Raw genomic sequence first — 23,464 nt, 5'->3', positions numbered from 1 at the left:
CAGCATGTCTCTATTGAAATAAACCTAAATTTCTACGAAAATTGAAGCTTTTGTTTCTTTGCAGCCCACATAAACTTAAACCTTGCTTATTTGGCCAGTGTTAGCTTTTGAGTTTAACTTGCTTGATCTAGACCTTCTCTGACTGGGAGGTGCAAATTGTTATGTTTCTGGGAATTTGCAGTCTGAACCAAGCTTGTGCTTCACAAGCTCACTTCTGCCCAGTTCTCTACACTTCTAGCCATCCCTGTATTAGGAAGCCCCAGCCAAAACCTGGACTTCCAATTGCGTTTTTCAAAACCTTGGGGTTCTGAATTATTTCCCCTGAGAAAGAAGCATTGGTGGGGAGGCTACAGTGCACAACAAGGAGAGAAGAAACTGATTGTGATGTTGGAATTAGAAAAGAAGGAAAGTGTCAGAAAATATGGTGCACAATTTTGAAATGGACAAAAGGACTAGATAGTGTCCTTTCAGTGGGGATCTGGGTGTTGTCTGACAGATCCCTTGGAATATCTGAATCTGTAAGGACTGTGCCTTTCACTGTGTTTGACGGAGCTCTTTTACAATTTTATAAGTTGTAGAAAACTGAGAGTAATGCAAATGATTCATGTCCATAGAGTGAGAAATAAACGTCGTTGCGTAATTAATTTCCACCTGGTAAAAGAGGATTTTAAGGGGTTTTTTTTGTTTATTTGTTTTCTTTTTTAATTGGCATACTTTATTTTTTTAAAAATCTTTATTGTTGAAAGTATTACATATGGCCCCCTTTCTCCACCATTGACCCATTCTAGCCAACTCCCGCCCAAGCCTTTACCACCCTATTATCTGTGTCCAGAGGTTATGCATATATGCATATGAGTACCTTGGTTGATCTGGAAGAGAGGATTTTTTAAAATTACATTTTATTGCCCTAAGGATGTTAACCAATTGCATATATTCACTAATTCATTACAGCTTTCCTGGTTGCCTATACATGCGTCTTTTCTTCCAACTTTATTTAAAAGCTAAGATGGTTTTACCATCCTGCTAATTTGCTTATTAATGTGTGAATTAAATCTTTGACAGATGGTCATTTTATGTTTGTTTGAGTCAAGATATTACTTTCTAAAAATTATCCTTCAATAAAAGATACATGTAAACGCATTTAGAATGCTCTCCGTAAGTAAAAAGTGGTTGGCAAACACTCGACAATTGTATAGCTTATGCTTAGAGAATGGATTTCCAACAGAATACAGGAAGTACTAATTGCACTGCATTATTTGTTGTAATATGCAAGATCTTATAGCTGAAGCCATTTAAAAATACTAGTAGAATTAGTGCTGGTAATAAAATTAAACTAAAATTGACCTGGATAAACCATAATTTGAATAACCCTTGCACTATCTATATATATAAAAGGCTAATATGCAAAGTGTCCCATCGTGACTTCGACCAGGAGACTGGGAGTTCGATTGCTTGCTATGATGTGTGCTGACAACCAGGGGGCTGTGTGGAACAAAGAAAGGCCCTGGCTGGGACCTGGAAGGCCCCAATCGGCCCTGATGGCTGGCCCTGATGGTAGGGACCCTACCCGTGCATGAATTTCGTGCAGCAGGCCTCTAGTGATTAATAAATAAGGGTAGTCCAAAAATGTCACTCTACCAACTGTTAACCACAACTACATCTTCTATAAATACTTACTTAAACACTAAAAGTAATAAAAGTATCTGATTTGGGTTTCCTCTCTTTTGCCTACTGCCTTCTGATGGAAAAGCAAAGTGAAAAAAAGATTTAAAACAGAAAAAAACAAAGAAACACAAATAACTAACATGAGTAAGAAAATTCTGAATAATTAAGATATGCCGATAGCAGTCTGAATCAGATAGAAAGGTATTAATATAACCATCAGTGATGTCAGGGTTTACAATAAATCAAAAATGAAATGGAAAATTATTTTATGTTGAGTGGCAAAAATACTGAACTCTACAATCTCTGTGAATACCAATCACCAACCTAACCAACTCCTTCTGCAGTCCTGAAGACGGCCAACATGTGGTTGCAGAGAAGGCTCAATATATGGCTCAGAATTTTAAAAAATGCAGCAAACATTTATTGAGAATTAATTGATCTGAAACATTGTGATAGGATGTGTGAATACAATGATGGGGGGGTGGGGAGAGTATGAATTATCTTTTCAAAGCTTCTAATTCTCACTTGGGGGAATGATATGCACTTTTTATAACACAGGATTACATAAGTGTGATCCTTCCTGTATGAGCAAAGTGCTCTGGAAGGGCAGTACAGGGCAGGAATCAGTCTTACAGGTTTCTAAGAAAATGCATGTTGCTATCAGGGAAACACCAGAAAAGTGTCATAGTCCCCGCCCACTTGGGTGGTCTTCAATCTTTTTAAACAAGTTTCTCTCCTTTACATCAGCTCTTAAATCACTCTCCTTCTACAAGAGCTTATTCCATACTCTCCAAAGCAGCCCTCTCTTATTTCTTAACTAGAGGCCCAGTGCACGAAATTCATGCATGGGTACAGTCCCTAGGCCTGGCCAACAATAGAAGCACAAGTGTCTGGCATGGAAGGGCAGGTCCCAGCTGACCTCCAGGCCCTGGGCAGCACCTGGGCCCCCAGGTTCCTGCACACCCCCTTCAGCCTGAATCATGGCTTCCAAGTCCCTACAGGGAGATGCAGTGAGCCCGGCCGGATGCTGCTGGCCCAGGTGCATTGTGGACCCCTGGGCCACCTAGCGGCGCTGCATGGGAGCCAGGTGGGCAACGCGGTCTCTCCCAGCCGGCCTTGCAGACTGGCTCCTGCACGAACCCACAAGGAGCCTGACCGGCTCCTGTGGTCCTGGCGGCTGTGGCCTAGCTCACCCAGAAGAGGCTGCATGGGTGCAGGGAGAGATCTTTACGGGCGCCCAGCACCTGAGCTCGGGGGCTTCACTGGCACACAAACCCTGGCATCCTAGGGGAGGGTAGCAGGGGGAGTGAGAGTGAGTTCGGGAACACCCAGCATTCTCACCGCACCTCCATCCCTGTCACCCCTGCCCCTAGGTAGCTGGTGAGAGGTCTCAGCACTTCGCAGACACCCACCATGTTCCGTGCTGGCCCCTGGTGGTAGCTCACGTCATAGTGAGCAGTCAAACTTCCAATCTCCCAGACTCCAGGTCAAACTCCCAGTCGAGGGGACAATTTGGATATTAGGCTTTTATTATATAGGATTCAAATTGAGTCCATCAGCAATGCCAGATGAGAAGCCAGAAGCTTCAAATATTCTTCACCTATAAATTTACCTGTAAATCCAACAATCCACATTTCTCTCCCACATATCCCCACTGTTCATCTTTAGAAATGAACCTCTTTACCTGAAACCTAATTTCCATTTTGCCTCCCCACCCATGAATATCTTCAAGGACTTTCCTAGTTGATTATCAGCCTCCCACATGCCCCTATTGCACTTACATAGGTTTTGGTTTTGTTTGTTTTAAACATTTAAAAACATACTCAAATATTCACCAACTTTAGAAAATCCCTCATATTTCTCTCTCTTCCCAATCATCTATATATATCCTATCTAATAAAGAGGGAATATGCTAATTGACCCTTACGCTATCCCAAAGATGGTGGCACCCACAGCTACAAGATGGCGCCGCCCAGTCCCCTCAGCTCTGCCGTGCCTGCCTCTGGACACCCCCAGTCCCCTCAGCCCTCCAGCCGCCCAAGGCCAGCCCGAGGCACAGGCAAACCTCGGAGGGCGGCTTCCCAACCGCCCAGGGCCGCACGAGGCTCAGATAACCAGGGCCAGCCAAGGCTTGTGCTTTCGGCAGTGGCAGTAACAGAGGTGTGATGGGACATCACTTTCCCCTGATCGTCGGGTTGCCTCCCAACCCTAAGGGTTCCCAGACTGTGAGAGGGGGCAGGCCAGGCTGAGGGACACCCCCTCCAGTGCATAAATTTTCATGCATCGGGCCTCTAGTATCCTATCTACACTAATAAAAGAGAAACATGGTAATTGGCATACGACCGCTACCCTTTTCATTGGCTAAGCAGCGAGATATGCAAATTAACTGCCAGCCAAGATGGCGGCCGGCAGCCAGGCAGCTTGAAACTAACATGAGGCTTCGTTGCCTCAGTGACGGAGGAAACCAACGTTCCCCGCCTGCGGCTGCAGGCCTCTGAGCCTGCAGTTTCAAACATTGTAACAAATACCGCCGGACTTCAGCCAGCAGATTCGCAACATTGTAAGCAAAGGCCAGAAATCTACTTTCAGGAGCGGAGGCCTAAGAGCTGGAGCCAAGCCTCAAGCTAAAGCTGGCCGAGAATAAAAAAAAAAAAAAAAAAAAAGGAAAAAAGGAGCGTTTGGGAGTTCAGTCACCCCCAGCCTGAAAACAGCCCTCAGCCCCTCACCCAGACTGGTCAGGCACCCCAATGGGGACCCCACCCTGAAGGGTGTGTGACCAGCTGCAAACAGCCATCATCCCCTCACCCAGGCTGGCCAGGCACCCCAGTGGGGACCCCCACCCTGATCCAGGACACCCTTCAGGGCAAACGAGCTGGCACCCACCCGTGCACCAGGCCTCTACCCTATATAGTAAAAGGGTAATATGCCTCCCAGCACGGGGATCAGCATGACAGGGGGCAACGCCCAAACCCCCTGATTGCCCTGCAGCTCTGTGTGTGACAGGGGGCAGGGCCACAACCTCCCTATCCACCCTGCTCTGTTCCTGACAGGGGAAAGCGCCCAAACACCCTGATTGGCCCTGCTCTGTGTGTGACAGGGTGCAGCGCCTCAACCCCCCCCCCCGGGCCCTGCTCTGTGTGTGACGGGGTAGAGCCATAACCTCCCCATAGAGTGGCGGCGCCCCAACCCCCTGATTGGCCCTGCTCTGTGGGTGATAGAGGGTGGCGCCCCAACCCACTGATCCGCCCTGCTCTGTGTGTGACAGGGGATGGTGCCCCAACTCCTCTATCGGACCTACTCTGTGAGTGACGGGGGGAGCTCCTCAACCCCCTGATGGGCCCTGCTCTGTGCATGACAGGGTACGGAGCCCCAACCCCCGTGATGGGCCCTGCTGTGTGTGTGACAGGGGGCAGTGCCCCAACCCCCGGATTGGCCCTGCTCTGTGCGTGACAGGGGGTCGCGCCGCAACCTCCCCATTGACCCTGCCTTGAGTGTGACAGGGGGTGGTGCCCCAACCCTCCAATCGGCCCTGCTCTGAGCCCGACCAGGGGCTGCACCTAGGGATTGGGCCTGCCCTCTGCCACCCGGGAGCAGGCCTAAGCCAGCAGGTCGTTATCTCCCGAGGGGTCCCAGACTGCTAGAGGGCACAGGCTGGGCTGAGGCACCCCCTTTCCCCCTGAGTGCACAAATTTTTGTGCACTGGGCCTCTAGTCTAATAATAGAAAAACATGGTAATTAACTGTACCTCCAACACACTTCCCATTGGCTAATCAGGGTGATATGCAAATTAATTGCCAACCAAGATGGCGGCTGGCAGCCAGGCAGCTGAAGCGAACAGTAGGCTTGCTTGCTCCAGTGATGGAGGAAGCCAAGGTTCCCCGCCTGCCGCTGCTGGCCTCTGAGCTGCACTCTAAGAAACAATGTTGCAATTATAGAAGCTAAACAAACCCCAGAAACCTGCTTTCAGCCAGCTGGGCCTCAGAGCTGGAGCTACAACACTATTTCAATTATAGAAGCCAAACAAACCCAGATACCTGCTTTCAGCAGCTGAGTTCTCAGAGCTGGAGCCGAGACTCAGAGCTAAAGCCGGCTCTCAGTTCCAGTGACAGCCATAGAAGGTAAATAAATCCCAGAATAAAATAAAAAAAAGAAAGAAAGAAAGGAGAGGTTGGGAGCTTCAGTCACCTGCCAGCCTGAAAACAGCCCTTAGCCCCTCACCCAGACTGCCCAGGCACCCCAGTGGGGACCCCTACCCTGAAGGGGGTGTGACCAGCTGCAAACAGCCATCATCCTCTCATCCAGGCTGGCCAGGCACCCAAGTGGGACCCCCACCCTGATCCGGGACACCCTTCAGGGCAAACCAGCTGGCCCCCACCCATGCACCAGGCCTCTATCCTATATAGTAAAAGGGTAATATGCAAACTGACCCTAACAGCAGAAAGACTGGGAATGACTGGTCACTATGACACACACTGACCACCAGGGGGCAGACGCTCAATGCACGAGCTGCCCTCTGGTGGTCAGGGCGCTCTCACATGGGAGGAGCTCTGCTCAGCCACAAGCCAGGCTGATGGCTGCCAGTACAGCGGTGGTGGTGGGAGGCTCTCCTGCCTCCTCAGCAGCACTAAGGATGTCCAAATGCAGTTTAGGCCTGCTCCCCGCTGGCAAGTGGACATCCCGTGAGGGCTGCCGGGCTGCCAGAGGGATGTCTGATTGCCATCTTAGGCCCAATCCCCTGGGAAGCAGGCCTAAGCCAGCAGGTGGTCATCCCCTGAGGGATCCCAGACTGCGAGAGGGCACAGGCTGGGCTGAGGGCCCCCCCCCCCCCCAGTGCACAAATTTTTGTGCATGGGCCTCTAGTCAACACTAATAAAAGAGAAAAATGGTAATTGGCGTACGAGCTACCCTTTTCATTGGCTAATCAGGGCTATATGCAAATTAACTGCCAACTCAGATTGGCAGTTAACTGCCAACAAGATGGTGGTTAATTTGCATATGTAGGCACAATGCAGGGAGGCGAAAGGGAAAGCAGGAAGAAGCCCCCTGCCACTGACAGTGATCAGAAACCCAGGGGGGAGCTAAGAGCTGGGGGGCCTTTGCCCTGCCCCCCAACCATGATCAGAGAATCAGGTGCCTTTTCCGCCCTGGCCAATGATAGCAGGAAGTAGGGGTGGAGCCAGCGATGGGAGCTGGGCACGGTCGAAGCTGGCAGTCCCGGGAGCTAGGGGTCCCTTGCCTGGGCCTAAAGCAAAGCCCACGACCGTGGGGCCGCTGCAGCTGCGGATCCCCGCTGCCCGGGCCGGACGCCTCAGCCAGAGGCGTCAGGCCTGGGCAAGGGGCCGATCCTGCAATTGGAGGGTGATGGGGGTCAACGCCTGAGGGCTCCCAGTATGTGAGAGGGGGCAGGCTGGGCTGAGAGACACTCCCCCCCACACACACCCAGTGCATGAATTTCGTGCACCAGGCCCCTAGTATATATATAAAGAGCCAGGATCTGTAAAGTCCAAAACAACAGAAGGGACAACCGAAGGCCAGGCTGCGCACGCAGCAGGCTGGGGTGGGCAGGTACTGGCCAGCAGGCTGAACTGCTGACCTCTCTCTCTCTCCAGGCCTCGCCAGCAGCCGATCCTCTCTCTCTCCCTGAGAGCTCAGCAGTTCAGCCCGCTCGCCAGCAGCCTGGGGCAGCTGCTGATCAGCCCTGACTCTCTGATCAGGCCCAGAGATAGACCCAGAGATGCTGACTGGCATAGAAACTGACCAATCAAAAGCAAATCTGGGTGAACTGCAAGGAGCCAATGGCATCCTAGGAGATGGAGCTTTTGACACTGACTGGCATAGAAACCGATCAGTCAGAATCAAATGGGGGTGAAGTGCGAGGAGCCACTGGCTGCCTAGGAGGTGGGGCTTTTGATGCTGACTGGCATAGAAACCAACCAATCAGAACTTAATCTGGGTGAACTGCGAAGGCAGAACCTAAGGTGGGGGCTGAGGACGGGTTTTAAAGGCAACAGCGGTTTGGTGTAAGATATAAGAAAGTGGTTCAATTTTTTAATGATCAGTTTGGCAGTATAGTGCATATAGGTGGCTATCAGTCCAGATACAGGGATTATGTATTTTTGTCTGCCAAGAGCATTTCCTCCTGCTGAAAAGCCACCCCCCCCCCAACCCCATTTAAGCAATCCTATCCTATATAATCTATCTATACTAATAAAAGGGTAATATGCTAATTAGATCAGGTCAACCGGCCATCTTCTGGACATCCGACTTCCTTCCAGACAAAGCCATAGAGGTGGGGGCCGTGGTAGAGGCAGTTAGGGGTGATCAGGCTGGCAGGGGAGGGCAATTGGGGGCAAGATCAAGCCAGCACGGGGTTAGGGGCAATCAGGTTGGCAGGGGAGGGCTACTGGGAGCGAGATCAGGCTGGTAAGAGAGGGCTGTTAGGGGCAATCAGTCAGGTAGAGGCAGTTAGGGGTGATCAGGCTGGCAGGGAAGATCAGTTAGGGGCGAGATCAGGCCAGCAGTGGAGGGCAGTTGGGGGCGAGATCAGGCTGGCAGGGGAGGGCAGTTGGGGGCGAGATCAGACGGGTAAGGGAGGGCAGTTAGGGGCAATCAGGCAGGCAGGTAGAGGGTTAGAGGCAATCAGGCAGGCAGAGGGGTTAGGGGCAACCAGGCAGGAAGGCAGAGGCAGTTAGGGGCTATGGGGCAGGCAGGGAGGTGAGTGGTTAGGAGCCAGTGGTCCCAGCTTGCAAAAGGGATGTCTGACTGCCAGTTTAGGCCCGATCCCACAGTGGTCCCCGATTGCAGAGGGTGCAGGCCCCCCATGCACGAATTTCATGCACCGGGCCACTAGTCCTAAAATAATAACTTAAAAGCATTTCTTTACTTCCATTTCATTTCCTAAATCTCTGCCACCTGGCTGCAATCTCTCCACCTCAGCTTCACTACAACAGCTCTTGCCAAAGCCACCAACAATCCCTTGTGAAAAATCACATCTGTACGGTTCACTTTCTATCTCAGCTTCTCTACAGTTCTTGAGCCAGTGGGCAGCTCCTTCCTTGTGCCTGTCCCTTGGCCTCTACATCTACTAATTCTGAATTTCCTTCTACTGCTTTGTTCAGCCATCCAAGCTTCCTTTCCTTATTGAAACCTATTCCATGATTCATAATAATGATTAGTGTTCCTAAAGGCTTCATAGTCAGCACTGCAACCCCCTCCCCAGTATTTACCCATATTCATGGTTCTACCTACCTACACACTTTTATTTATCCAGGTCCCACCTTTCTCCTTCAGACCTGGGACAGCCAACTGTGTGCTGAGCATTTCTACTTGGACCTAGTACTGTTACATCAAAGTTGACATGTCCAAAAATCAATATTCCCTCTTCCTACCTCCCCACAAATCCTCACCTCCCTGAAGTATTTTCTATTATCTATTAGTCAACCAGACCTGGGCCTAAGAATCATGCTGGATTCTTCCCTCTTTTTAGCCATGGAGAATTTTTGGTGGATTCAGCCTATTTAATAGTTCCTAAATACAATGTCTGTTGTATGAATGAATTAGACATTCCTCATTTCTCCCTTGAACCACTGCCATTTAAGTAGCTCCATGACTCCAGCCTCCACATTTCCCCTTCCCAGCCCCAGTGTACTTTCCACTGTTCCAGAAACAAATGTTCTAAATGCAAATGTGCACTCTCTTGCTCACTATACTTTAACAACACCCTTCCCTCTTTTCAGACTAAATTTTAAGTGTATTAACATGAGATACAAACTAGATCAGGGATGGGCAAACTTTTTGACTCGAGGGCCACAATGGGTTCTTAAACTGGACCAGAGGGCGGGAACAAAAGCATGGATGGAGTGTTTGTGTGAACTAATATAAATTCAAAGTAAACATCATTACATAAAAGGGTACGTCTTTTTTTTTTTTAGTTTTATTCATTTCAAACGGATCCGCCTGCAGGCTGTAGTTTGCCCAAGGCTGAACTAGATCCTTCAAGGCCCTGTCCAGCCCATCTCCTGTCCTTCCTCTTTTCCAAACTAAGGTTCTATTTTAATGACCTTCTTGATATCCCATGAATATGCATATGTACTCTCATGTCCATGCCTTTGCACATGTTCCCCCAGCCTAGAGGCCTATACCCGTCACTCTGAAAGAGTCAGAGAACACATATTTTGGAGTCAGACATTGACTGGAGACTTAGCCCCCTTCTAGAGATATAACCTTTGGCAAAGTATTTAACCTCTGTACCTCAGCTTCCTCATCTACATGGTGGGAAGCGATAGTATATACCTCCTGGAGATTTTGTTAAAATTTAATGAGATATGGAACACAAAGTTCTTATCTCAATGTCTTTCATATTCTTAGCAAATGCTCAATAAATGGCAGCTAGAGATAACTATCTTTGGCTCTTCCTGCTAAAGCACAGTTGGGATGTTTAATCCTGTTCCCCTTCCCTACCACTACTCAACAGTATTCATCCTCTCTGTATTGCTCCCATCATTCCCTCTCAAGTGCTGTCACTACCCTTATTACTGAATCTTGTAATTAATACTTGATTTAACTGGTCTCCCCATTAGAAAAAAAGGCAGACAAGCAAGGACAATGTCTTCATTTGGTAGTCTATGGATTCAACCCAGGGTCCAGCAAGTATGCCACGTTACATTCCTTATGAATGTAAAAAAATTAAAGTATGAATTCCAAGAAAAGAATATCCAAAAATGATATCAGAGAGGATTCATTCTTCTTCCATATTTGAAGAGAACCCTCCACTTCTTACTTCTATAGACTTGATTATGGAATCATGAAGCTACATATTTCAATGAGAAATCTCAATTAAATGAGTTGCAGGTGAGATGGAAGAATTCCTTAAAAATTACATGAATGTACCTAACAATGACCTTCCTAGAGGGTGATGTATAAACTGGATCTTGAAGGAAGCGTAGGAATGTTATGGAAAAGTAAGCACTATCCAGGCAGAGTAGTAACATGTATAGAGGAATGAATAAAATTAATAACTGGAAGCAAGAAATTATTCAGGTGATCTCTAGAAAATGGAACTTGAAAAAATAGTTAAAAAATATGGAAATGCTTCCTTAAATATAATTCTGAGGAGTTTGGATTTGATAAAATAAGCAATTGCAGACCACTCAGATTTACCTGCATTAAAAAAATAATAATAAAGCAATATGAAGGGTGAATTCAGAGGAGGGAGAGAGACAAGAATCGGAGGCCCATTAAGAGATCACAACAATAGTCCAGGTAAATGACAACAGGAGAGAAGGCGAAAAATTAAAGTCAAAAACAAAGAAGTAAAATCAACATAAGTCAGATGTGGGAAGTGTGAGGGAAGAATGAAAGTTGTTAACCAAAATAGCATGCATAACTAGTTAGATCGTGGATTAATTACTGAGTACACAGATTTAGGAGATTTAAAGGGAATATCCTTTTAACAGGCTGGGTATTAAAATACTGGTACAATGAAATGAAGATGTCCAGCAGATCCAAGGATATATGGACCCAGATTTTAAAAAGGTTGGAGCTACAAAGACTTGGGAATCACCAAGAATTTAGCTGATAATTGAAATCATGAGCATAAACAAGACGGCCCAGAGAGTCCTTGCAAAGCAACAGAGCAGGTATCAGGGAATTAAATGTTGTGGAATACCAATGTAAATGGAGCAAACAGCTAAAAAGGAAGTAATTAAGAAAGTGAGAAGTAGGTGAGGCAGCAAAGAACTCCTGTAGACACAAAGAAAGCGTCCTGATAGGGACAGTATAGATGTTGAGTGGGATAAGTACAAATAGCCTCTAGATTAAAAATTAGATCACTAACTTCTCTATCTGCAGCATTGCCAACAGACTAGTGCAATGAGGAGTCATATTGCATTTTGGAGATAAATGGGAGGACAGAAAGGAGAGGCAGTTATTCGTTCAATAAATTTGGCAGTCTAAAAGAGCAGAGAACCCTAACTGGTTTGGGTCAATGGATAGAGCGTCGGCCTGGGGACTCAAGGGTCCCAGGTTCGATTCCGGTCAAGGGCATGTACCTTGGTTGTGGGCACATACCCAATAGGGAATGTGCGGGAGGCAGCTGATCAATGTTTCTCTCTCATCGATGTTTCTAACTCTCTATCCCTCTCCCTTCCTCTCTGTAAGAAATCAATAAAATATATTTTTTAAAAAAAATAAAATAGCAGAGAGAGAAGGTGATAATGAAAGGAGTATGAAGACAGAAACAGGGCAAGATTTTTTGGTTCTTCTTGTTTGTTTGTTTTAATTTTATTTACGGTTTGATTGTTTTTAGTATGAGGTAAAACTTAAGCATGTCTGCAAGCTATGGTGAAAGAACCAACGGAGAAGGAAAGATCTAAGATATAAAACTGAAGAATTAAATTGATGAAGCAAGTCTTCTAGGTGGTGGAAGTGAAAGAGGTGTGGACAGATGTCCTTTTCCTTAAAAGGGTGAATAGGTAAACTGAAACTGGTGAGAAGGGAGAAAGTGATGATGCTTACCTAAGCTATTATAGGTAAGTTTAGAAATGGTAGGAGGGAAGTTGGGAGAGTCTACACCAGCCGTGGGCAAACTACGGCCCGTGGGCGGATCCAGATCCGGCCAGTTTGAAATGAATAAAACTAAAAAAAAAAAAAAGACCGTACCCTTTTATGTAATGATGTTTACTTTGAATTTATATTAGTTCACACAACCACTCCATCCATGCTTTTGTTCCGGCCCTCCGGTCCAGTTTAAGAACCCATTGTGGCCCTCGAGTCAAAAAGTTTGCCCACCCCTGGTCTACACCATACATCAATACTATTTTTTTTGCAGCAGAGTAGGATTAATTATCTGCTTGGAATGGATGTTCAGAATGGGGTAAGAAATCCCAGGAATCACTAAGGTAAGTGAAGCAAAAAGATACCTGGTAGAAATGAATCTTTTTTGCCATTGACCTTGACCCTGAAATGAAAAACTGGAGCCTCAAACTGAATTGGGTTAGAATTAGGGTCAAAAAGGAGGCTTTAGTCAGATCCCTCCTCAATAGAGAACAGACAAGGACTGGGGTAAAGTGGGGGTGTCCACAGTGTATTTTGTTGTGACTCAAAGTAATTGCCTCTAGATTGTAAAGTGGCCTTACAAGAACTGAAGTGGTTGAGCTAGAATTACAGGGGGAAGGGCAGCAACATGCAGAAGTAAGGCCTTCTCAAGCATCTAATACATATTCAGTACCACTGAAGGATAAAAACAACAAAATCCCTATTTCCAAGTAACTGCATTTTATGTTATTAAGAGGCATGGAGTCTGAAATGTGTCTCTATGTCCAGCACTATTTTCTCCATACAAAGTGCTTGGAGCATAGCAAGGGGGCTCATACGTGGCTTGAAACAGAAAAAACAAAAAACAAAAAAAACATTTTGACAGACCCTACACTTGCCTTGTCTTTTAGCCCATCACGTACTGAAATATGCATAAATATGCTCAATCCCTGCGTTGACCAGATGTGGAGTCATATACAACTGCTCCATGGGTATGGAAGGAAGTGGAGGAGGGTATGGCTTCTAATTCCTGTTTCACCTCCACATAACCACACAGAGGGGAAATCCAGGTTCTATTGTTTCAGTCTAGGTCTGTCAGAATCAAATTTCCTGGGTGCTCTGTATTTATTAGTTTAGTATTACAATGAGTTCAGCAAAATTGATTCTACACTATTCTTCTTCTTCTTTTATCGTAGAAAATAGATCTGTACAAGTGAAAGTAGCTTCATGACAGCCCAAGTGCACTGTATTAGGCACAAGATATAAAAATATAGAATTTTTAAAATTTGTATAAAAAGGTATGAATGCAAACCCTAAAAGTTGGGTAAATGGCTTTATAAAAACTGTGTCACAAAGATAACATTAATGTATTAAAAGCAAGGTCTATAATAGCCATAGATGAATCAACATTAAGGAATACACACAGTTTTAATAATATGAGTGATAATTTTGGATTCAGAATATTTATCAATTTTGGGAAAAACACCTATTTTTCATCTTTAGAGCCTAGCCTTTCAAATCTCCATTAACAACTCAGTGGCAAAAATAAAACATCTGCCAAAATACAGACGACAGCATGAGCAAATGTCCTAATAGTAGACATTCCGTTTAATGCTTTAACACACTGCCTTTAAACCGCTGGGGCGGGGCCATAAATAAGGACTTTTACATAGGCAGTTACTTCCTCAAAATGGCAACTTGTGTTTTAAAGTAATATATATTTTTAGGAGAAAACAAAACATTTTCTTTAAAGCAAGCCAAATTACTACAATACTTAAGACAATAAACATGTTTTTTAATAATGGGTATCCTTGATTTTAAAAACTCTGAAAAATCATTCAAGCATTGACAGTTCATATACTGTCATTATTTGAGTAAGGTTTTATTTACCAGTTTTTGAATTCCACTGAAAATGGTGATGTGCTTTTAATCAAATATATAATTTGACATATGGGGCATGGGGGAGGGGAGGAGCATAATAATTCATTCTGCATCTTGTAAACCAATATACGGGATTTCAGTTTGCCTGTAATTAGATGGAAGGGGTATTTTAGAAAACTTATTTTACTACAAAGGTCAACTGAAACTGTAGTGGCTACCAGTAAATGGCATTTGATTACCAGTCATTTGTAAATGAATCTGAAAGCAAAATGAAAGTCTGAGTAAACAATGAACATAAAAGTCCACGGACTTTCTTCATTCTAGGTTCTAAATTCTGTCTCTCAAATACCTTGGTTTATAACGACTTGTGTTCTAAGGCTGTTAGCATCTCTTCACAGGTGCCCTTTAAAAACTAAATATTAAACACAAACAAAAATCCATTGCTTTATATTCAACACTTAACACAACTCAAATGCATAAGGCCTCTATTCTGTTTTTCTTTTTTAGGTTATTAGCTTAGGTACACTAAAACACCATAAATTCTGAATTCTATGACTCTATAGGGACTTGAGCACATTAATATTACATGAAAATTAGTACTTATTATATATGATCTTCACTATTGCTAACAGAATTCCTACTCCCAAAAGTAACATTATAGCAATTCTTTCTAATCTACTTGAAAACAGGACCCCTGTTTTTAAAAGAATACATAATTTATAGTTTTTAGTCTTCAGAATAACTTTTGATGCCTGCAGTCTGAATTAGTGACATTTTATCACAAATTTATAATCTGGTTCAACATGCATTTTGATCAGAAAACAGGTTTCTGAAAGTAGTATTATTTTAGTTATTTTGATAGTAACAGCAATGAGCCATTAATGATAATGACAGGGAACACTACTTTATCTAACATCAACCCTTCAGATAACAGACACAGTGATTATGAACAGCTCCAACGTGCCAGGATTTTTGGAGAATGGGGAAAGTGGTAACAGGGTCTGAAGAGCATCTTGAAAATAGCCGAAGTCACAAGGCTTTATGAACGGCACAGGGAGGCTAATAATCAATTAAATGTAATGAAGTTCACATTCTAGAATTAAATATAACAATTGCATGTTTACTGTTACTCAAATTCAATTTGAATCTTAGAAAAAATTCACAAAAAGGCTTTATACATGTGAATTGTGACAGGCACAGCCTATATAGCCACACACACACACAAAATTACATTCTTCCCTCAGTTTTTATAAAGCACACATTTTTAAAAAATAGTTTCCAAAAGCTTGGGGCCAAAACGCCTTTAACGTGGAAAAACACCAAATTCCAGTTGGCTGCAAATATGTTTTGACACTAGGGGTTACTGTCTTCTTATTTCAAGCGAAATCTATGGCTGTTAAAAGGTTCCCCCAATACAGGGGGAAACTTGAATGTGCTCTTTGGACTGTTTTAAAGTGGTTGGTGGGGTGGGGAGGTTGAGAGGGTTTCCAGGAAGTCTATTTTTAAGGTTTAATAAATTTAAAAAATAAAATGGAGAGAGGGGAGACGAAAGATTCTTCTGATTAAGTGGTGCGTTGGAAATAAAACCATCGTATCAAGTATGCCCCCCTTACCTCCTATGTTCATGTGGGAGGGCAAACCAGAAAAATAAATAAATAAATAAGCATCTTGCAGACTTCACCAAAATGCGCACTTCATCGCAAGACGCCTGGCTCTCCCACTCTCCCGTCTTCCTCCCCAGTGCATTTAAGCTCCTCGGAGGGAAGAGGGGTGCCAGAGAGGGGGACCCTAACAGCTGCCACCCACTCGCCAAGGAAGGCGCCCTTTCTAGTTATTTTCCGCGCGAGGTGCGCGGTGTGGAGTCTTCCTCCGTGTGTGCGTCTGGAGGCGGGGAGCGGGGGAAGGAGATGAGCCCGCTGTCACCCGGGGAAGACGAAGAGGAGGGAGAGGAAGCAAGGAAGGAGGGAAGGGGGCGCCTGAGTACCCGCGGGGCCTCCCACGTTCGCGCCCGGGCGTCCAGGGCCCGCGCGTCCTGCACTGGCCACCCTCTCCAGGGAGCTGCGGGGCCAGCGGGGCGCCGCGGAGGCGGGAGACGCGATCCGCAGAGCCAGGTTCGGGGCCACTCACCGCGGCTCGCTGAGCCCAGCAGCAGCAGCACCAACAGGGGCCACATCGCGCCCGCGAAGGGGCCGCCTCCGCTGCCGCCGCCCGCGTCTGGAGCAGCCGCCGGGCTACAGTCCGGACCCCGCGCCGCCGCCCGTCACGAACAGAACCCCCCGCCCAGGCTGCCGGCCTCGCGCCCGCGAGTCCCAGCCGCTGCACAGCCGCTCGCAGCCGCCGGAGCCGCGCACGCGCGCTCGGCCCCGCCCCGCCCCGCCCCGCCGCGGAGGCTGCTGACGCAGGGGCCCCTGATTCGCGGACTAGTCAACGTTCCCGAGGCTCCGCCGAGACCCCCCAGCTGCTCCCGGGAGGTGGCGGAGGCTGCGCTTTGGGGGCCAGCCTCGCCGCGCCCCCTCCATCCCCGCGCCGGGGTCCGGATACCCCTCGCCAAGAGGCTGGGCGTGTGTTCCCTCGTTCACTGCGTCTTCACTGTCCCCGCCTCGCTCCTCCTTCCTTTCTGCTTCTCGCACCGCCCTGGGCCCAGGGATCCTGCCCCCACTGTCCTCTCCTGCTTGAAATGTATTCAAAATCTGGCTCCAAGCCACAGTATAAAGAAGGCGTTTTTAAAAAAATTGAACTTATCGGGGGGTAACATAGGTTCGCCAAACCGTGGAGTTTTCAAGTGTACAACTCAATAAAAATCATCTACACACTGCATCCTGTGCCCATTGGTCCAAGCAATGCCTCTTTCTGTCCCCACTGGCCCCCACCCTTTGACCATCGCCACCTACCTGCCACCCCTCCTTTAGCTCTGGCTATCACCTCACAGTGGTCTGTGCTATGCATATATGGTTTTTGACTAATCCCTTCAATTCTTTCAATATCTCACTGAATGACACAGGCCACATCATTCAAATGGAAGCAAAAGACCTTTTAAAACTGACGGTAACATTTATCCTAAGTGATGAACTCTCTTGTCACAAAGTCAGTCTCTGGTGGCTACTCTAATGGGCTGCATGGCCTGTCTGCTCCTTTGGTTGTTTTTCTCTTACCTGCTGAAGGAGAAAGCAATTTCCCACCACAATACCCCACTTCTCCAAATCCTCTACCCATGGCATCTCCTCCACCGACTCCATCCTCATAGTAATAAAACCCAGGAAATTACATTTGCACTCTCAGTGCATTATATACTATGTAACTGTTCATGGTTTCCTTGTGTAAACCTCTTTCCCTCAACATTATTATTTCATTAAAATTGGAGAGTTTTTTAAGTATTCCCTCCTCTAAGATTTCCCATTCAACAGGGCAAACAGAAGGGGTTTAATAAATGTGTTGCTGTGCCTGGAGGCAAGCATTGCTCCAGTGAAATTTGATAGTTTTATTTTTTTAACGCTTCAAAAAGAGGAAAAGAGACATCTCACTAACACAATGGTTGGTAATTATGGGGTCATGATGTGACTGGCCACTTAAACACCCTGAGGCTACCAAAGGGACTGTTGGATTCTCCTCCAACTTCTGGGTATATGGATATGAAAGAATCACCCACCAGATTTAGAGCATTGGGACACTGTGCACCACAGAGCAGCTGGTTGGCTCCATAAGGCTGTCAGCCGTCCCTGAGACCAAAGGACCCCCTAAAGCTGAGCAGTGGCCAGGAAGGACTGTCCACAACCTTCACACTTAGAGTTGGAATGATGCTCTGTTTTATACTGGGAGCTGCTGAGGCTAAGTACCTGATGTAGTTTTGTGCAGAAACTGGAGTAATCTTGCCCTAGCGGATGTGCTCAGTGGTTAGATTGTTGGCCTGAGCACAGAAGGGTTGTGGGTTCAATCCCCGGTCAAGGGCGCCTACCTGGGTTACAGCTTCATTCCCCAATCCTGGTTCAGCCCCATAGGGGCAGGTGCCTCTCTCACATGGATATTCCTCTCTGTCTTCCTTTTCCTCCCTCTTCCCCTCCCTCCCTCTGAAAAAAAAAATCAATGGAAAAATATCCTCTTGTGACAATTAACAAAAAAGAGAAAATTGATTTCTCTTGTCAGGTGAATAATAGGCCACCTGGGTGACCACCTCAGTTCTTAGGAATCAGCTGGGAGGTGTTTTGATGGTGGGGCAGGAGGAGGCCTATTCTAGGAGACAGAATCCAAAGGAAGCTTTCTAGGTTTGATTAGCTTCTCCCTGAGATAACTTTCTCCAGTATCTAACTGTTTCTGTTTCCCTTTTAACATTTCCAAGCATTTTTATTTGGATTTTGAGCTCTTCTTCTCTTTACGTAAGGGGTTTCTTGGGTGGAAGGTGAGAGAATAATGTATATTAGAATATTTTGAACAGAGGTAATTCACATTCAGTTTATTACTAAAATTAATCTTCATAACAGCCTTGGAGTGCGTATTATGATCTCCATTTTAGTGATGAGGAAACAAAGGGAAAGAGGAATAATGAGCATTTTGCCCATGATTACATGTGATAATTTTCTCTCTCTGTCTCTCTTGTTTACATCTATCTTCCTGAGTTCTTTTCTCCATTTTTTTCTTTTCACCCTAAAACATCTAATTATCTCTTCCATTGCACTTTGTTTATGCTGCTAATGAAATGCATCTATATATTTCTTTGTACACATCTGTCTACCTTTCTATCATGTTAGCTAGGAGAAAATGAAATGTTTCCAGGGTATATTTGTATTTCCAGGGTCTGTCACAGTGCTTGGTCAAGACCTAAAAGCTCTGTGTGTGTTGAATGAAGCAAGGAAATCCGTGTGATGTGTAATATTACAGAAACACTTTAGCCCAGGTTTGAGTTTACATCTCTAGCCACGCACTACGGTTAACCTTGGACAAGTTACTTAACACGTCTGAACCCTCCTTTCCTCATTTGTGAAGCTAAGTGATGAAAATAATAGAAATTATTCCTTAAATTGCCTTGAGAATTTACCGTTAACACTTTTATAGCTACATAGAGCAGTGCTTGTTGTACAGTAAGCACACAATCAATATTACTTCCTATTATTAGAGTCTCCTTATAGTGAGATGTGTCTCTGAGAAGGACAGGGAAAATTATTGTCTAAAGGATCACCAATTGCTGGTCTGAAACCCTGAAGAGGCACTGGGATTGGGCCAAGTGTGTACAATTTTGATTCAAGCCAGAGGCACAAGTCTGTGCTCAGCGGATAGCCCTTAGTCCACGTGTTCTCCTATACACTTTGTAGTTGGTGATTCAAGACTGAGGGCCCCACATCCTTGATACCTGGCTCAGGGCCTAGGGTTTATTTAAACTTGACCCACTCAGAAAAGCACAGTTGCCCCAGTCATCAAATAACGCAGTGTAGCAAAGAGTGTCTGTGCTCAATAGGCCAGGACTGGGTTTAGATGGTCAGGCAGCTGGAAGATATTGGCATGTGGTTAGAGAGATGGATTTGGCTTAGGGAAACAGAAGGAAGGCTCCAGTAGCGTGAAATGATCTTCTTGGCCTGTGTTTCCATGAGGGAAAAAATATTAGAAACAGAAACTGCCTCTAAGTGGAGCAGGCAGGACTGAGGGTTTGGGGTAGGGGATATTCTACCGGAGGGATAAGGGTGCATTTCCATGGGGAAGTCCTTGTGCCAGGCTTGATTTGCCCAAGTCAGGCACAAGCACAGCTCTTCCCAGTCCCCCTGCTGCTGTTGCTGGAGGCTGCTCAGGTAGGGGGCCCACACTCACCACAGCTGGAAAGCACTAGAGAGAGCCAGCTTCTCGGTTAGTTGTAAAACCGCAGCACCTGCATTTCTGTGAGAGCACATCATCTTTGGGGTCCTGGGAAGGCCTCTCTGTACCTTGCCTAACTGTCCCCTTTGGAGACACATAACATGCATGTAGAGGGTGCTTACTATGCACCAGGACCTCATCATGCTGTAGTATTTACTGTCCATTGCTGCCAGAAGGAATTACTACAAATTTGGGGGCTTAATATGATACCCATTCATTATGCGACAGTTGTGCAGGTCAGAAGGGCAATGGTTTCTCTGCTTCTGGTCTCCCATGGCCAAAATCAAGGTGTTGCCTGGGCTGCATTCCCTTCAGAAGGCTCCAGGGGAGATCCATCTTCAGGTTCATTCAGGCGTTTGGCAGAATTCAGAGTCTGTGGGACTGAGGTCCCCATTTGCCTTCTGGCTGCCATCTTGGAGGGGGTCAGCATGGACAGGCTGGCTTTGGGTAACTGTGTGCAGCGCCAATGATGCATTAAAGCCTTCTCTTCTGTCACATTTCAATGAGGGACTCTTCTTCCTCCCCATCTACCTTACATACTCAAGTGATTAGAGTGGGTGCCTCCGGGAATCCAGCATAATCTCCCCATGTTTAGGTCTCTAACCTTAATCACACCCACAAGTGTCTTTAGCTATATAAAGTAACACATTTGAAGATCCCCAGGGATTAGAGCTTGGAAATTTTGGGAGGCATTATTCTGCCTACCACACTTAGGTTCTTTTTATATTTGTCTCCCTGGATCCTTAAATGACCCATAAGGAAAGTGTTGTTATATTCAAAGCACTGTTATACCCAACGCGCATATAAAGAAACTGAGGTCCAGAGAGGCTCATATCTCAGGTAATAAATGGTGGAGCTGGAGTATGTCTTGCTTCTGAGCTCAGGCTCCTTTCTCTGCCTGAATGAAGGAATGGCGGAAGCAAAGCAATTCTGTGGCAGTCAGTCCCTCTCCATGAAGTTCCCTCTGTTGCTTCATCAGTGCCGCTTCTCAACTCAGTGAGGTGGTCCCCACTGTGGCCACCAAGTTTCCAGCTCTCCTCCTAATAGCACGATATGTGTATCCACTGATTCTCAGCAGAAAACAGATGGCATGCCCAAATGATGATGCTGAGAGGAGATTAATAAAGGAACTGTTTACAAGGGTGTGCACAGGGTTAAGGGAAAGTGACAAGGAAAGGAGAAGTGTTGTTAGCTAACAGCAGCTGTTGTCCCCTTGTCTCTAATTCTGGAGGTGCAAGGAGAGGAGTGGTTAAGAGAACCCTGAGAGAACGGAGAATCTAAGGAGTTCTGTGGGGCAGGAGTTGGGGCCTTTGGTAGAAGAACAGCTACTAGCAGCCTGGCAGAGAGGAAGGTAGCCAAGGAGCCAATGAAATACCATGACTCCACTCACCACCCACCTTCCAAACTTCTGCTCTGGACAAATCTCAAGCAGAAGTTAGACGGAAAGAAATCTGTTTATGTAGTTCTTAGAGTTTGGCTTTGCGGGGTCAGAGTATGGAAAGGAAATTGGATGTGATAATGTGACTTGCTTTGCCCAGTGTGCTAGTTTTATAGGAAGTTATTTTCTCACTAGAGGCCCGATGCATGAAATTTGTGCAAGCATGTCCGCCCTGGCAGCCCTGGCTTCGTCTGGAAGGACAACCAAAAGGTCATTTGGCTGTTCGGTCTAATTAGTATATTATGCTTCTATTATTATAAACTAGAGGCCAGGTGCACGAATTCGTGCACCAGTGGGGTCCCTCAGCCTGGCCTGCAGGATGGGGTGGAAACTGGCTCTCTGACATCCCCTGAGGGGTCCCTGATTGCAAGAGGGCATGATCAGGCCAAGGAGAGATGTGGGAGGTTGGCCAGCCAGGGAGGGATGGCAGGAGGGCTCCAGGGTGTGTCCGACCTGTCTCATCTAGTCCCAATGGCCGGACCGCAGCAGTAAGCTAACCTAACAGTCGGAGCGTCTGCCTGCTGCTGGTCAGTGCACATCATAGTGATTGGTCGACTGATCACCTGTCTGTCCCCTGGTGGTCTGTGCACATCATAGCAAGCAGTTGAACGACCTTAGCATATCATTGCCATATTATGCTTTGATTGGTTGAACGGTCTACCTGTCGACCACACACTTTTATTATATAGGATAGTTCTGGAAGCTAGATGTCTGAGGTTAAGATGTCAACAGAGTCATATTCTGGTTACTGGAAGATCTTGGCAATGCTTGTGAGTAAGGACACTAAGAAGCTAGGGAAAGTCCTTGACAAGTGGAATAAGGGAAAATGAAACAAAATAATTAAACAAGGCCAAATAATCTGAGCAATTTACAGCCTCCTGATGAATAACCAGGTTTTATCTTCCCTAACCAAGGACACTTATGAGCAAATTATTGACGGTCAGACTGGCCTCAGACCCAGTATCTCTTCTATGAAATCATTTGAAAATAAAAGTAACCAAGAAATAACTCTATTAACACATTTTGATGAATCAGCATATTATTGAAGGACATACCTAGTTAAAGAATATCCTGTTAAGACCTTCCCAGGAGGCCTCCCCTGGAATTCCCACCAGCTAAAGAGAGATGGAAAGCCTTAAGACAAAGGACCCTGGGATGCTCTCCAGAAAGCAGTCCGCTCCTTGTATCTCTGCTCTCTTTCTCTTAAACTGCAACTGTCCCCACCAGACATGCCAGCAGGAGAGGACAGGGCAGCTGCAGCTCATCCTGGGCTTACTCCCTGAAGCTCTCTCCAAGGCCCCCTTTTTTTCTGACTTTCCTGTGACAGTGGCTATGCCTTGGCTCACTGCTGTCACTGTGACTTTTACTTTCCAGTGAGTTCATGCAGCCCAGTGTGGCCCACCTCATTCCTATAACATTTCGAAGCAGCCAAAGCAGCCCCGTTTTAGACTCTCACCTGCACTTGTGATGTGAAATCTTTCCTGCAGGAAGTCAAGAACCCACGCACTACCAACTGGCTGAGGCAGGGCACAGTCCTGCTCCTGTAACACCTGGAGTTCCTCAGATGGAGATCCAACACTCCGAAGTCTGTCTCCACCTTCACATGGTTGCCTTCTCTATTTCTATGTCCTCTCTTTTTCTTACAGGGACACAAGTCATTAGATGTAGGGCCCACGCTAAATCCAGTACGATATCATTTCCAGATCCTTAACTAAATCCATCTGCAAAGAGCCTATTTCCAAATAAGGTCACATTTTGAGATTCTGGGAGTAGATATTAATTTTGGGAGGATACCATTCAACCCCCTATAACTAGTAAATGTGTTATTTCTGGGCAAAAGCATCAAGACCAAGCATGTAATTGGCCACTCCCTCCTTCTCCACCCCCTCCCCCCGCCCCCGCCAATGGAAATCTGCAATGCTCCAGACAGTGGGTACTCCCTCAGACTCAGTACTGGGGTGAGGATGAGCCAAGCAGAACCCCAACTGACCTACAAAGGAAACACAACAAGTATAGAAATTCATGTGTTACCTCCCTGACAGACATCATTGACAGTATTCAGTAACCACAGTCCAGCCCTTCAGAGATATTGCCAGCAGCTAAGGCAGC

General features: G+C 46.1%; 1 protein-coding gene across 7 annotated transcripts in view; it reads right to left on the bottom strand.

The window, feature by feature from the left end:
- The window catches only part of CD47 (CD47 molecule), a 238,324-nt gene extending 221,882 nt beyond the window's left edge, over positions 1-16,442 (bottom strand). For 3 of the 7 annotated variants that reach the window (XM_059687905.1, XM_059687908.1, XM_059687907.1), the window contains exon 1: positions 16,207-16,438. In XM_059687905.1, the coding sequence (XP_059543888.1) occupies positions 16,207-16,252 (46 nt within the window). In that variant the 5' untranslated portion in view covers positions 16,253-16,438. Of the gene's footprint in view, positions 1-16,206 lie in introns of all 7 variants that reach the window. The other 4 variants (XM_059687909.1, XM_059687904.1, XM_059687906.1 and 1 more) reach the window with 4 other exon arrangements.
- Between the last annotated feature and the right edge of the window lie 7,022 nt (positions 16,443-23,464).

The sequence above is a fragment of the Myotis daubentonii genome, chromosome 3 (genome assembly GCF_963259705.1).
Source record: "Myotis daubentonii chromosome 3, mMyoDau2.1, whole genome shotgun sequence".
Classification (NCBI taxonomy): Eukaryota; Metazoa; Chordata; class Mammalia; order Chiroptera; family Vespertilionidae; genus Myotis; species Myotis daubentonii.
This window is presented reverse-complemented; position numbering and strand designations above follow the sequence as displayed.